Consider the following 16591-nt stretch of genomic DNA (forward strand, 5'->3'; position numbering starts at 1 on the left):
TATTGCTACAGTTTGCCATACAAACTTTTTATCCCTCTGATAATGAAGTTCAAAAATAATTTTATTGGCAAGACAAAATTACACCAAAGCCTCTCGGGCTCTCTCGTTCTCTGGTTCTGCTCGGAGAGAGACTGAGGGCAGAATAAGGCTAAGGCTAGGAGCCTAAACACAGCTAACATGAAGTCCAGAAAATGGGAATCGGTTATTTATTTCCCCGAATGTGAAAAATGAGGATGATTTTAATGGCTGTTTCCACTTTGTGAACATATCTAGGACAATTTGAACATTTCAGTCATGCTACTAGAATGACTGGCCTAACAGGGATGCAAACACTTTGAAATAGCTGAGTTACTAGATCAGCTCCATGATGAAAATCCTTTTCCGATTCATCAATCTCCTCAAATCAAACAGGACTTTTGTCTCGGTCACGAAAGTCAGGGCACTTTTTAGCTCCGCACGCTACCGGTGGAGGGTGAGGAGATCCCATCACACACTTGAATATACATGGTACACACACCAACAGGAAGGCAAGCACAAGTCTTGGAACAGCATCTCACTCACAAAATGAACTCAAAGATTACTTTCCACAACAAAAAGAGCACAATGGTGGAAGCTGACACTGAGGCAACTTCTTCTTTAAGTAATGGCATTAATAATATTCCTCTGCATTTTCACTTGGGTACGCTACTCACAACCAGGGAGAAAGAAAAATGCAACGTAGGGAATCCAAATAAAAAAAAAACAAACAAACAAAAAAAACAGCCTGTTGAACAGATCGTCGAGCTGAAATCCTTTTACACCTGGTGTTGTACCCTGTTCCCCAAACAGAGATTCCCATAGTTTAAAGGCCCTTTAATATGAAGGGTCGGTCTCTGTGCTGAGCTATGCATCCGTCTTTTGCTACTCCTCCCTTGTACCATTGAGGGTCCAAGACTCTTATGGAAGGAAAAGAAAAGGTCTGTGATCTGGCATGCTCCCACTCTAAACTCCAGACAATGACGTAACAATGGTAACAAGTCACTTTGATATAAATTGCTCATTGCATTGCAATATTCAGACAAAGGTAAGACATTAGAGCTCATTGTTTCTCAATGATAGGGCACAGTGTACATCTTGTTCAAAAAAACGGGGTTTCAGTTTCACGCCTTCGAGCAGGAGCCACTTGTTGCTAAGCTACCTTTATCTGGCTCCTCATCCCATTTGTAATTCTGTATTCCAGTTGTCTCGGAAGTCGGAGCTCTGATCTGGGAATAGCGTCGTAGCTGAGTCGGGAATACCACTGCTAAAAGTTGGAAAACCAGTTTTTCCAAATAAAATCGAGATACTCATACCGGTACTTGAGGCTTGTAGCAGTATTTCTGATTCATGCCAAAGAGTTGCAGCTGTATAAGCTATTTTCATAGCCATATGAGGATATGACAGGATATGACATATCCAACCTATAACCTGCTGCTGCTGAATGACACAGATGAAAGTTATCACTTTATATAGTTGAGAATTGACCCCTTATATTTTTCGCCCAGCAGTCGTTTTAGATAATTTATCCAGCAGCAATGACCCCTTCAGGTGATGCTCTTGTTGTATTTCCAACCAACTTTGGAAATGCAACATTTCTTCATACCTCCAAGTGTGAAGGAAATGCTTCAAAGCTGCAAGTCAGATAATTTGCAAATGTGTTGGCACTAGTTTCTGTGTGTGGCGCTACCAGTGGAAGCCAATTGTGATATATTTTTTCAATTTTTTTTCATTTAATCACTAAAAGATGTTTGTTACAGTGTTATGTGCCACCGATTAAACGAGATAACTGTCAGAAATGCAAATAAACAATTTGCACAAGTTATGATTAATGGGATGAATACACACCGACTTTCCAAAATCGGACTGAAGAGGACATTCTGGCATTCCAGACATTTCTGCTGAAGCCCAATTCCAACACTGAGAGGGAAAAAAATGAATGTTGTCCTGTGATTATGAGATAGTTCAGTCATAATTATGAGATACTATCTAACAATTATTGCTAATTCAAAATGATGACTTATAAGTCAGATCTTCCAACTTCCGAGAACAAATAGAACGCACAAGTGTGTCAGGCTCGTTTATGATATCCACCAAAATAATTCCAACCCCTTCTATTCACTTCCTTCTCATGGATGAATTGATAAACGTTTCCTACCTACAAAAATATTATATGTTTTTTTTTTTTGTTGTCCCCCCCCCCGCACCCCTCCCGATTTTGCTCATTTTTTCATGTGCAGTATAAACACAAAGCAACAGTCCAAACCGAGATAAAACAAAGTGCTCACCAGTCTTTGTAAAAGAAAACAAATCATGGTGCGTGTCATGGCTTTCATTTGTAAGACAGGAAGTACCAATAGTTGCCTCGAGCTGGACGTCTGGGCTTCTGCTTCTGGGGACCTTTACTGTATCGTATGACTCCAGCTCAAGATCATCTTAAACTAAGAAAGCATGCTTTTCATCCGGTTCCCTTTCAGTTTATTGTCTGTCAGTTGTCCGACGCACATTTTTTTTTTTTTATTATTGACCCGAACAAACAAACCTTTGGGTATCAGCCAGGTGAGGAGGAGGAGGAAGAGGACGACTACGCAGGAATGAAAGGGTTCAACCCAGTGATGCTAAAGTTTGTCCCTGAAGAGCCTTATTGTAAGGACGCATGCAGGAACAACATAAATAGATCCGAACATGAGGTCAGGTTTAAGTCATACCTGACCACCTACACAGTAATTCAGCCTGAGAGGAAAGAGCGCGGTGGGTGATGATGTAAACGGAAAAGAGAACGGCAACTATAACCTGGGCTCTTTTCAGTACCATAAACCACAACACTATAGAGAACATCCTTTCCTTGAACATATTATGAGCTGTATAGGACTGTCATGTGTTAAATACAGCAGTGCGGCATGTTCACAAGCTTGACTCCAGCTGTTTCCGCCCTCCCCATTCGTCTTCTTTGACGTCGTTTTCTGACCGTTATGAAAGCTGGCAGACATGCCCTGCAGCAGTGTTAGTTGGTGCGATCTATTTTAAAACACAGATTTGTTCTGGACTATATGCGTGTGTGTTTGTGTGTGTGTGTGTGCGTCTGCATGCTTCCTGTGGTCAATCCATCCGCCGACCCGCGCCGACCCTCCTCTCACCTCACCTTCACTGGCAATGACAAGGGGGGGGTTACGCTGCGATCCCCTACAGTCGCTCTTCTGTTCTCCTAACCTTCTCCGTCTGATGTGTTCGGCTGTGAGTACCGCCGGCCTGTCAGACAAAGTCATGTTGCATCTAGTGAGGACCTAGTGTCACAAATGGAAGAGCTGCTGGTTGCAGAGAAGGACAGCGCACAGCACTGTGGAGAGCGCCACAGCGAGCCGCGGCGGATACAACAAAGACCGAAGGAAGCAGCTACCCTACTGACGCAACGCTATTGTCCTGGTTTCTGAGGTGCATAGGGTGACGAGAAGAAGTCGAGCCGTAACAACAGGGAGAAACATCCCCTGCGCCAGAATAGTAATGATAACACTATGCATGGTTTGACATTTCTAGAAAGAGTTTTTTGTTTTGTTTTGTTTTTTTTTTCTATATTGAGGTGGCCTCGTTTTGGCCACAGTGCAAGGGAAGGACTAGGGAAAATGGGAAATGTACAAGAGAGTACGATGCATAATGAATCCTCTCCTTCACTCATCTTTTCTACAGAGCCATCAGAAGTCCTTTGAAAAAGAAGGCGAGTGAGCGGAGAGTTTTAGGTAAAGGGAAAAAGAGACACATAATACTTGTACTCCTTCCCACTGTTCCTTTCCCTTGCTATTCTATCAGACATTTAAACTACTGGATGTTTCCCCCCTTAAGAATTGCTGTTTGTTGATCTTTTTTTTTTATTATTATTTTTTTCTAGCTTCACAGTGTGCTTTTGGAGTGGATGTTTCTGACGGGGTGAAGTCACAGGACGATGTGTCAGTAAGGAGAGAAGAGGATCGGCCCATGGGTGGTGCGGATGGGCCCAGGGGCGGGTCTCAAGATGGCGTGGCTGAGAGGTGGGCCTTGCAACAGGTGGTGGGTGTGAGGGCCAGGGGCAGCTGCGCGGAGAGCCAGCGGGTTCGAGGATGCAGCCGCGGCCATGGCTGCGGCGACGGCCAACGGGTTGGGCAACAGCCCCGCACCCAAAGCTTTGGTGAGATCCTTGGAGAAGGTCAAAGAAGACTGAAAACAGAAACCAGAGGGGGGAGAGGCAAGTAGGACAGGAACAATGTGATCAGTTCAAAAGCATCAGTACGTTATCAATAAGCAGATGTTCTTCAACACCTTGTAAAAATCTAGTTTTTTAAGTTCTATGAATTTACTGTCAGTAATACTTCACCTCATTTGACTTACCATGTGAAAAGTAAAGATCCAAAGTATATTTTCAGTTTTGGGGTTTTACATGCAACATCTAGACAATTTATCTTTCGGACAATAAGTCAAATTTTTTTTTATCACAACTATATTTTGTTTCTCTTCATTTTTAAACAAAATAAATAAATGTCCATCCCTGATAAGCAGATATTAAATGTCGACACATTCACAACACTTAATTTGGCACAGGTTTAGCTAAAAATGGGCTGAGCAGTTTAGTTCCCACTCCATCTCAAATATGGTGGGTGAGAGAACCAAAGGAGTAGTGCGATGCTTTGAAGGCTTATTCAGATTCAGCTCCTTTCCCCGTTCTTCCCACTGGCTGCAGATTGTCTGACTGAAGATGCCAGTTGATCAGAGAGATAATTGCAGAGACTCTGCAACTGTGGAGTAAATGTTTGGGTTTTCCTACAGGCTATTTATGGTTAGGTTATTTGTGTTACAGTCTTGAAGCATGTCATTGGGAATAGAGAGCATAGCGAACTTGTTCATCTCAGAAAACAGCAAGAGTCAATGGTCTCATGAGAGAAAGCATGTCAAATACTGATGTGTCTCACTGAAATAATTGCTCTCAGTTCAAGTTATATTAAATTCATAAAATCAGTTTAAACCCAACTAGCTGTTCTCGGCTTTCTGCAAACTCCTTGCAATATGGGTCACAGCTCCTTCATAATACAGTTTGACTTAGTATTATCAATAGCTTCAAGATCTTCCTTTAAAAAAATGAAACTATCAATATTTGTTTGATGAAATGTGATGAAACTCAAGTCGTTACCGTCAGATCCGCGCCCCTGTGCTTCTTATGTCGGCTGAGGAGGGGGTTAGGCTTTCCTGCCATGCCGTCCCGGTGCCGCCGGCTTGATATGTGCTAAAAACACACAACAAAGGAGACCAAGTTTGTGGTTTGGATACTTTTCTTGATTATGTACTGATTCAAAAACATTTCATTCACCACTATGAGTTGTGTTTAAAAAAAATGTACATCACTGACTACCACAAGATTTTCCAACGTTGTGAAGTCCGAATTTAAATTCAGGAAATCTGTTTTTTAGATTCAGTGTATGGAAAACTATGTAATACACACTTCTCAAACGCAAAGGGAAGGATGACAAAAAATCTTCCACCGACCTGTTTGAGTTGCAGTTCAGAGTTCACCCGCACGTTGCAAATCTCACAGTGGAAGGTTCGTTCCTGAGTGTTGGGGTCCACTGGCCCCCCTCCCTGCTCTCCACTGGGCTTTGGACCCAGGCGAGGGTACGCCTTAATAGGACCAAGCCCACTTCGTGCCTCCAGTATGGTTTTGTGTTTAGTGCCTGCAAGCAGATAAACACACACAAACAAACAAACAAACAAAAAGGAAAAAAAATAAAATAAAATAAACCTTCTGTAAAAGTCTTCTGGATAGAAAAATTTTAACATGGAGGGTAAAATAATGCAGGTTAGCTAAATTTCCATTATCACAAAATGACTACATATCATCTGCTTCCTCTATAAAATAAATTAAAACGTGATGCATCACTGTTCGGCTCAAATTACAGATGCAGAAACAATGAAATAGAAGAAAAATAATTAAACTTGACAATATTGTGAAGTACTGTGAGGCTTCATCAGTAAATCAATAACCACTAAAGTGGAACAGAAATCAGAACTCTTCAGTTTGATAAAGCTTTCGTCCACAAGGTGGCAGTAAGACGAAAGCTGTGAAATAGTCAGTGTGAGACATCAGATATAAGTATCCTCTTATGTTGATACTTTAGTAACTTATTAAAAATATAAAAATTAAACATTGGAAACGACAGTACATTATGTACCATTAGAGCTGTGAGAAAGAAAAAATATATATTTCCACAACAAAAAGCAACCAAAACCCAGAAAAGATACTAGGGAAGTTAAAAAATGGCCATCTTTCCAAGATATTTTCTTAAATATTTTCGTCATGAAAGTGTTTGATTATATAAGCTTTTAATACTGTTAAGTGAATCACTAAATTGGGTTAAAATACAGAAGACCTTTTGAATTAGACATTAAAAACAAGTAAAAATTAAATTAAAAATAGAAATAATACTACACTCCCCAGAAATGAAAGAAAACCACTCAACCCTCATCAGCTGTAACTTTGACACAGTTTCAATTGAATTTGAGTAAATTTTTAAATCCCTTTGAACAAAGCAAAGGTCACCCAGAGGAAGGAGAAACTATGAGAGTGTGGAGAATGTGGAGGCGTCGCTGCAGGGACGCAACTGCACTGATAAGTTTTACTCGAAGCCAAAAATGTGCTGTCTGTTTTATTTTGGTCTGAGCACTGAGGATGGCCCTGGAGATCCGTTTGTCTTTGTAAGCTTGACGCACTTCATGAACACAAGTGTGGATGGTTTTCACTCCAAGAATCAAAAACAGGAAATGTTTGGAATGAAAACAAAATGTTCGAATGAAATCACTTTGTAATTTTTTTTTGTTTTTTTTTCCCCCCATTTTTGGGTGTTAGTCCATCTGCCACGCACTTGGTTCAAGCATCTGTCTCTGCATGACACATCCTTTATTTTTAAACTGAAAATGTATGAGTTTTTTATTTTAAGAATGAGTGAGGGTAATTGTTTCCATATTGCCTTCTGCCAACTTTCAGCTGGTTTAACTTTTAGTTTTCCAGGCCCTGAACTCTAGAAATACCCAGCAGGCTGAGACCGAGCACTGTGATTAGGAGTTAATAAATTAAAGTACTGTGTGTTCTTTCACTTTAAACATGCATCTGCATTTTGATGAGAAACACTAGCCCTAGTGGAGATATGCAACACAAATTGGCCTGCAGATAAATGAAAAAGGAGTCAATCAAAAGGGGGTGAAAAATAAAATCGAGGAAAATTGTGCTATAATGGTGGTAGTGACCGCCTTGCTATTGCTTATCCCACATTAAAAAGGCCTTATTGGCTGAGGAAGCTGGGTCTAATCCCCCAGGATGAGCAGGATGTAGTTTAATCAATAATCTGCCAATTCGTTATGGTACTGTGTCTCTTGCTGCTATTCAGTGCTGAGCATTTATGGCAGCTTTGACTTTTTTTTTTGTACATGGTAATGTTACAATTATCTAAGTGTGAAGTGAAAACAATGTGGTTTTTCAAACAAAAATCTCTAGAGTGTGGTGTGTATTATCACCCCTGGCCTCCTTTACCCCCCATACACACACATACTGAGAAGAGTAATCAGAGTAACGGGGGCTGGATACGAATCCACAAAGTATCATTTCCTTCCACCAGCAATTGTGCAGTACATGTTTGTCTATCAAATACAATCTCAATATAGCCCATTGAAATTTATTAGGTATTAATGCTTTTTAAACTTTTAAACAGTCGTCTTGCATGCAGACTTACTGTAAGTTGGGTCTGGAAGGATTAAAGTGAGCAACTGGCATCTCAGGGATAATCGTTACAGTAAGAATGTGCCGTGTTTCAGAGCTGTCTGGTACAATGTGTCCAGTGCTATTGTATATTCCTATTTACATCCCTCTGGCAGCGGCTACACAACCCAGCCATCATCATGAAAACGATTAGACAGAGGACTTTCAGAGAGTATAGATAATAGACCTGGTGGAAATGGCAGAACTGATCTTGATTCAGTGGATTTGGGGCTCTGTCAAACATTACAGGCCTATGTGAGAGAAGAAAGTGAGCTTTCTGTTGAGTATGAACACAAGGTTAAACACTTTGAGACAACTCTTGAAACCTAGAAAGAAGTTCTCAGTTACATGGGCCAGGAATGTCAGTGTCAAACAGATCATCTCTCTGCTGATCAGTGCAGTTCTTAGTGTGCTCTGTTGTGTCACGTCAACCCTTCATTTAAAGCTTTAAGATCCACATAGAAATCAGCTGTTGATAGGAACTGATTGATTTTTAGTCCAATCAATTCTAATTGGTGAGTGGACAGATAGAAACTCAAAAATCCAACTATTTCCCAAATCAGTTAACACATCATGAAAAAGTGTTAACAGATCACAGAAACAATGGAAACACTCCTGAGTTTTGACGTTAGAACTGAAGGAACAAAACCTGGGCAACTGATTTTGCAACATTAGTGAAGTGTTTAAAAATTAAGTCAAAAGGCATGCAGGTATCTGGAAGCTGTTTCGATGAAACCTTTACTTTCCATAATGTTAGCAGGTAATTCAGTCTGCAAGAGAGCGCAGGTTTTCAGAAAGTAACAGGGAGTCTAGAAGTATGACAGCAAAGCTCCTGTGTTTTATCGTCAAAACATGCTAGAGTTGAAAACAGGTTTTTTGGGAATTTTTGAGTTAAGTTAGGAGCCACATGTTCTCTACAGATATAGATTGTGGTGTAAGTAATGCTAGCCACTTAAAGAATCCCATGAGAGGCTAATGGCTTTGCAGTACTAGCAAAACCCTCATAGGGATTTCTCTCCAACACCAGCAGTTTACAGTGTGGATTATATAAAGATTCAAAGGCAAAAAGGCTACAAAAAATATTTTGAATGCTGCATCTCTGATTTATAACTGCTTGTAGGTTTCTATGTGCAGATTTCAAAGTTAAGAAAATCATAAAATTGCCTGTGAACATATTTGCATTTCTTGATGAATTCTATATGTTAAGAAAACAAAGAAACAAGTATTTTAGAAGAATCCAAGAGACTCATTAAACTTACGAAGTTGCAACATTTGAATTTCTATCAACTTTCATCTGAACTGCTCTCTGTCTGCACACATTAAGCATGCTTTGGGGTTTTCATTTTATTCAGAATGCAGCCATTACCCACCTTTGTTGTGGGCTTCCAGCTGCGAGAGTGAATTGACAGCCACCTTGCACAGTGAGCAGTACAGCAGCTTTTTGGCCTTGTCTTCCTCCGTCTCCGGGTTGGACGGGCTGCTGGAAGCCGGAGCGGCTGACACTCCTGACGCTGGTGGTCCAGACCCGGGCTGGTCTGAGCTGGCGCTGCCGCAGCCGGGGGAGGAGCTGGCCGGGGGGATCAAGGGGAGAGTCTGAGTTGGAAGAAGTGGGCACACTGACGTCAGGGGGGAATCCATGGGCGGGGTGGGTGGATTGGGTAGTGAGGGAAGGGGCCCTGAAGCCAGAAGGGGCTCGCTTAACTGCGACAGAGGTCGTGTATCATCTGGGGAAATGAAAGAGAAAATGATAAAAAAAAAGAGTCAAATACCCAATTTTATAGAGCCAACAGAGTAGTTGAAACAAAATATAATTTTATTAAATGTAACCATACCGTCAACCACTCCCTGTTGAATATGGCAGTTGAGGTTCGCGCCGTAGATCAAACCAACCAACAAAAAGCTTTTTGCAACCTGTTTTTTTAAATTTACTACGCTGTAATTTATAATGGGTTTGGAAAAGGCCTTTTAATTAAAGTTATACAGTGAAGGAAATACCAGAATGATGTGTGTAAAGGGAGGAATGTGCATCCAACATATCTGAGGGCTTCATCGTTCCTTGATGTGATCTGGCTGTGTTAACATTTACCAAAGAGACAAATAGGAAGCACAGACCACAGTGTGTTTCTACTTCTTCCAAAACACCTGTTATTATTATTTTAAAAAGATTTGGTTAAAACAGTGATGATTCAAGTTCATAAATTCCAGAAGCGTTTTATTAAACAGTGGCGCCAGTATAGGAGCCAGTTTGCTCCTGTCAGACTGCCGCAGGGCAGCTGTGGATACAATCCAGTAGCTGGTCATCATGAATGGGAATGACTGATGTCATTGTAACATGTCTTTTGAGGGTCCTAAAAGCGCTTTATAAGCCTGATGTCATTTTAGTTCATGCTTTATCTTTGCCTGTGTGTGCAGTGGTGGTTCCTGCAGAAACGGTGCCCTGGTGCAACATCTTCCTTATGCACCATCCAGGCTTTTGACCAGTCTGTATGTTGAAGTTTGTGGACTCCTGCCAGTATATGGGGGGGTAAGAGGGGGATGAACTCTAAAATAATACAAAATTAAAGTTTTTGCGTGTTCACTAGTAATATAAAGGCTTCATAAATCTCAGATTCCTTTTTAATGCATCTGTTTTCAGAGCAGCATTTTCTAGTAAAATAGATGGGTTTTAAGATGAGCTTTAAATACCCCTTATTATTAAATAACCCCTTATTTATTGACATCCTGGGGCATATTGCCCCCCATAAAAACTGCCTCTCCCTGTGTGAATCTACACTTCTGTCTTGTTTTTAATCAGTTACCATATACAGTGCCCCCCCAACTCTTAGTTATGATGCATAAAAATCCTTAAAATAAAATCCTGCATTGGATCCATGCTCTTATACTGAAAATTTAGAATTTAATTTGAGCATGCTCAATTATATGCTCAATTATATTTGAATATTGCTATTTGTTTTCAAGTTAATAAAGCAGGAAAGGAAAAGAAAAATAGAAAAATAAAAACTACATCTTCTGGCGTTTAACCTAAATGTTGAGAATTAATTAGAAGCTTTGCAAAGCAACAATGTCATTATCTGGGCTTTCTGAATTTTTTTAAAGACTGTCCAGGAACTTCTAATTCTATGACATAACCTTGACTGTGGAAAATTGAAAATGGGTCACCACTGTGGTCTTTATTGGGACGATGATCCAAAACATCTGGTCAAGTCAACTTATAAATGCTTCACCTGACACAAACTACACCTTCTACCAGACCTAAAATCAAGGAAAACCTGTGGGGTGAGCTGAAGAAAAGAGAAAACAACAAAGGTCAAGAGCTCTTGAGAAAAAGCAAAGATGAATGGTCATATATCCTTCTCAATGTCAGCTCCAACCAGGTGCCAAGTGACTGTGACAATGGTGATATTATACAACTACGATTTCTTAAGATTAAATCCTTTTCCCTCGTTGAATAAAAGCACTTAAATTAAGGGTTTCACTGAAAGCATAAATGTCAGATTAAAGAGCTGCAAAAGCAGGTTAATGTATTTGAAGGCATTTTTACCAGGGACGCCAGTAAGCAAAATAGCTGTATACATTTCCACACATGTGTTTCTGGTCAGCTACACCCACAATCAAGACCATCGGTATTCACTAAATAGAGAGTGCTGAAAAAAATATCCCCCCCCCTGCATTTGGGTGGGGTATTCATACACTCTCAAAAGCAGAGACTGTGTGGCCCGTACCCAAACTCTACAGAAACCAATCTGATGATCGGCACCAGAAAGCCTCTCTTGCATGTAAAGCTAAAGGAGCGTTGTACAGCATTTCTGGAAAGTAGGCTTTGTTTGCTTGAAATGCCTAATTCACATCTATGTGTTCTCATACAGCATTGCCTTTTGTGACAGAAATACCACAATGATAGATGATATGTTTATTTCATCTGTAGGCTTATGTGATTATATTGTAATTGGTGCCTTTTGGTTAGTGCTCCCCTTTCAGCCGGTTTCGGTCAAGCTCTTGTAAGTTTGTTCCTGTCCACTGCTTCCCAAAATCAAAATTCCTTTATTCCATACTGGTTTCCAGTTGCAGCACTGCAACGAACATTTGTTCAACATATGTGCATTCAAAAGGAATTTAAAAAATATATATGTATTTTCTGCTTTGGCTTCTCATGCGACATTGAGAAGTCTATTAAGAAATTCGGTATTAATAGTTGTTTTAGAAAACATGCAAGCCCTGCACAACATATGTTTTGGTTCATAATCAGTCAGGAAAAAACATGAGTGTGTTGCCAAGTAGTTAGAAATAATTTTAGAATCCCAGTCTGAGATTGCAGACAGACATCTCTCTGTTTCTCCTCATGCACTAATTAGATACACCCTGCAGGGCCTGTATTAATATTTACAATAAAACAACTTCACTTTCAAGCTTTTCAACACTGAGGGCAAAAAAAAAAAAATCATTCTGCAACAGTTAAAGCAATCAAAGAACAATTTTCATGACATTATATAAAATCTTCATATATTATGTGAAGTTAAAACCGTGTTGTTTGATATATTGATATTAACCCGTAGACTCCATAAGGAATGTTTGTTTTTTTTCTTTTGCACAATCTTTGTGCCAGAGTTATCCGACTCTCCTACAACTGTGGATGTTCTGTAAGTCTACTTAATCATTTACAAAGCAGCTCCCTCATGGCCAAGCATAGGAAGTTCCTATTATTGGGGGAGAGGTCATGAGGGGTGAGATAACTCAATCCAGATGCTTTACACTTACCCTGGTGAGTCTGTGCTGGCCTTAATCCACTTCGGGAAATTAAAGCAACTTATAGGATGGGCCCAGGGGGAAAAGGATTTGTTGACCAAAGCATCTCATCGAATGCAAACAAATTCCACACAACAATTTGTTGTCAACAGACGAAGGTTGCATACGGAGAACGCGTTAAAATCTGTTCTGAGCTACAAGAAATGTTGAGGAAAAAAATATACGATTGCAAATAATACTGGGGCTGATTATTTATTTTTTTATTTATGTATATTTCGCAAGAGTTAAATGAGAAATTGTGTGGTAATAAATCCTGTGGAAAGAGGAGACATAAAGAAGTGATGCATAATTAATGAGAGTTCTTATTTGTTAAAAATATTGGGATTTTTTTGTGATAAATTAAATACTGTGCGGTTGGTTGAACTGAATAACCAAATTAGTGTATTTGGTCCAACTTTCTGTGATTGTATCTCAAATGTAGTTGTTACGTGAAGGCCTCAAATGTTTGCTAGAGAACATCAGTAAACAATCAGCTGTTGGATATGGAAACGTTCAGAGCAGGATTTGGTTACGAACATCATGTCAACTGTCGCAGAGCGTTGCTCGCTCCATCTTTATAACACAACACCAAACCTCCAAAGTCATGATCCGTCAACAGAAACTGAGACCAGGCAAGCAGAGCATTAATCAAAAATAAGCAGCCAAGAGCCTCACGTTGACGCTAAAGAAGCTACAGAGACCGCAAGCCAAGATCGAAGACTCTGTCGACAGAACAGCTCTCGCTGACATTTATAGGGTGGCGAGAAGAAAGCAATGAAAAGTTGTTTGCAGTTTTTCACAAACCATGCCGGCTTGTGGAAAACAAGCTGGCAGGGCTTTTACGCTTCCTTTATGTAAGCGTAAAAGAATGAGTTAAATGGCATCAGAATTGAGCTTTTTGATGTCGAACCAAATGCTCTGCAGCTGACTGCACCGTCGCCATCTTTAAAGTTAGTGGCGGAAGAATCATGCAGGTCAGATGAGCGAATTTAAACTTTCTGGCCTACATGCAAAACATTACCTGCCTGCCAGTACATAGAGTTATTGGCAGGGAACATGATTGAAGCTGCAAAACGCTTTAAACTTCCAGCAAACTAGTCATCATAAACATAAAGCCAGTCTAATAGTTGGATGGTTCAGATAAAAGTACATTTATGTGTCAGAATGGTCCAGTCAAAGGCCATTCCTCTTTATTGAAATCCATGTTTAGAGTAGCAGCTGAAGCAAACATCAGTGTTACAGCTACAGGGGGTAAATAAATATAAATGCATTGCACACGTTTCAGATTTTTTAAAGTTTAAATAAACAAAACAGTATTTTACTTTCCTTTCCCCTTACAAACTATGCACTGCTTTGTACTGACCTGTTTATTAAAACCTCAAATAAATGCATTAAAGTTTATGATTACATCATGAAGAAAATGAGAAAGATTGCAGGATCTATTAATACACATGCAGTGCAAATAAACCTGTCTAGCAGGTGACTGTGGATTCTGCAACCATTATTAATTATTAAAGATGAACGGAACCCAATGCTAGACTTGCATCCATAATGCATTTTCCCAGTTTGCTCTTAATGTGAACTCTGAGTCATGCAACGAGACATTCCAGCTAGCAACTAACGTGCATCTTGTTTTATTAGGTGCAACTGTTTCAGACAGATTTGACCCAAGAAACTCCTGCTGAAACGAAACGTGTATAAACAGACTTTGGCTCAACAAACGGAGCATGAAAGACTATCAGCTCTGCGTAACCCAATTCTACCGTCAGGTCCCCGCTGTGCAACCCAAGCCATCACATGAAAGTCATCTGTTTAACTGACCTTGGGTGTGTGTGAGAGTTTGTGTGCTGTAATATGAGGGTGGTTTTACTGTGGTCCGTCATTAAAGTAGGAGTGTCAGACTGTAGAATGATAAAGAGGAAAGGCGAAGGAGGAAGGGGGCGAGTTTCTCTCCAGTAGTGTAACAGCTGCCATGCTCTCTACTGCAGGCCTCGCCAAAACCTCTTCTCACCATGTCCAAATCCCTCAAAGCCAAGGGCCTCCTCTTTAGGGACAACAACAACCACAAAGCCTCTGAGGGATGTAAAACTCCCTCTGTGAACTGTACTGTTGAGCGGGCGACAGGATTCAGATCATAACCTCTCGCAGCTTCAGCCCTCAGCAAGGTCCCCAAATGTCATGTTCGCGGTCGTCACTTCTGACTGCGTTTGATGTATTAATGAAAAACGATGGCACACACAAAACGAAGGTCGGTGTAGACATGGTAGCCCAGGCCGCTACTGCTTTACATCTGTTTCTCTCTAAAGTCAAACAGATATAAGCAAAAAGATCTTCTACACCAAAAAAATAAAAATAATAAAAAAATAAAAAATCAGGGTCAAAAACAAAGGCAGTTAAGCCTCTGTGGGAACTTTACTCTTCCATCTGAATATTTTTGCTTGACCGTATTGTTTATTTATGTTTACACAACTTTATGGCTATAACCTCCTGTGTCTGTCCCAGAGCGGGCTCCACGTCCCACATCACAGTGTCTGTCCCCAGACAATGCTTTCCCAGTTGAGGAAGTGCACAGCTGCATGCTCCCAGAAATCTGTCTAGCCACCAATGAGCTGAAGATCAATCTGAAGACACACACACACACACACACACATACACACAACCCAGCATGCATGCTGCAAGATCGGGAAGAGGCAAGGTTCCAGGGTCACGAGAAAAAGGCTTGGATGGAAAAAGGCATTCTTTCACATGTTTCTACTTTCGGATCTCCATCATGGCAGGCCTCTCGTTCAGTTGGTTCTTGTCTCAGAAATATCAGTAATGGGGACTGATTTAGGGGGTTGATCCCATAAATCCCCGAGGGGGAAAAAAAGACTAAAAAGAACAGGAGCTACAATTTTTCTGGGACCAGTTACAATAAAAAATGTACCAAGGCAAAGGCAGGGAAATGCTAAGATGTTTGCTCTGGTGGTCTTTATCAAACAGGAGTTTCTTTTCTTTCTTTTCCCCCCTTTTTCTCATTTGAATGTTTGCACTGAGGTCCCACATCGGTACCCTGAAAATGTCTTGTAAACAGTCAGCTACAGAAACCTTTGTAAATGTCAGTGAAACGTGGCAGGTCTATTCAACGCCTGGTGTTTGATCCAAACCTTCTGCGACACAGACAGAACGGAAAGCTCGACAACACAAAAGAAGACGGGCTAAATGCTGACAGTACTGCGAATTATCGCTTGAAATAAGAAGGGAAGGAGAGCTAAGACTAAGACAGGAGGGGTAAAGCTAGAAATGTTCTGCTAAGAAATGAGCTCACACTGTCCCTCCTAACCATTAATCATCTGGCCAAAAGTAAATAAAGTCTCATTAAAGTCAGATCAGCTGCTGTCACTGTCCTTTATGACTCTGTGCCATAAAGGACAGTCTCATCTTTATTTATAATCAATCAGTATTAGCACCTATTACCACCATGTTTAAACTAATACGCCATGTTCTATTCTGATTCAGCTACAAACTGCATAGTACCTTCCAGAAGGTCATTTAGGAGTGGTACACCACCGTGCGTGAAAAAGTAATCACTCCCCCATTCGACCTTTCCACATATTGTCATGTCATATCTAACGACTTCAATGTATTTTATTGGGATTTTATGTAAAAGTACTGGGTCATTTTGCAGTGGAAGGAAAACCATGCGATGTGTCTTCACTGGAGTCATAACTGGGGTTTATCTACTAGGTCTGAAATTGCTGCCATTCTGAGCCTCAACTCAGTCTGACTGAATGCAGAGTGTCTGTAAACATGAATAAAGTTTGTGTTGTGGAAATAAACGCCCACTCAGTTGGACTCTGTTCACTAAGTCGATGATTACAGGTTTTAATTTAGGGGGTATGAGAGTAAAAGGTGTGATCACAAATGCTTTTTAGGTATAGATTTTTTGTTAAACAATAATTGAAAACCATGTATCAGTTTCCAACCACTACAAAGTTATAAAACTACCTTGTGCATGAAGAGCCAATTAAATACATTGACGTC

At 40.4% G+C, this 16591-nt stretch overlaps 1 protein-coding gene across 4 annotated transcripts in view; it reads right to left on the reverse strand.

The window, feature by feature from the left end:
• Positions 1–2222: 2222 nt before the first annotated feature.
• znf385a (zinc finger protein 385A) overlaps positions 2223–16591 on the reverse strand; it is a 96746-nt gene continuing 82377 nt past the window's right edge. For all 4 annotated transcript variants that reach the window (XM_016673677.1, XM_007556614.2, XM_016673678.1 and 1 more), the window contains 4 exons: positions 9157–9510; positions 5524–5708; positions 5171–5263; positions 2223–4203 (listed from right to left, as the gene is read on the reverse strand). In XM_016673677.1, the coding sequence (XP_016529163.1) occupies positions 3958–4203; positions 5171–5263; positions 5524–5708; positions 9157–9510 (878 nt within the window). In that variant the 3' untranslated portion in view covers positions 2223–3957. The remainder of the gene's footprint in view (positions 4204–5170; positions 5264–5523; positions 5709–9156; positions 9511–16591) is intronic.

Source organism: Poecilia formosa, unplaced genomic scaffold, assembly GCF_000485575.1.
Source record: "Poecilia formosa unplaced genomic scaffold, Poecilia_formosa-5.1.2 Scaffold80, whole genome shotgun sequence".
NCBI classification, from domain to species: Eukaryota; Metazoa; Chordata; class Actinopteri; order Cyprinodontiformes; family Poeciliidae; genus Poecilia; species Poecilia formosa.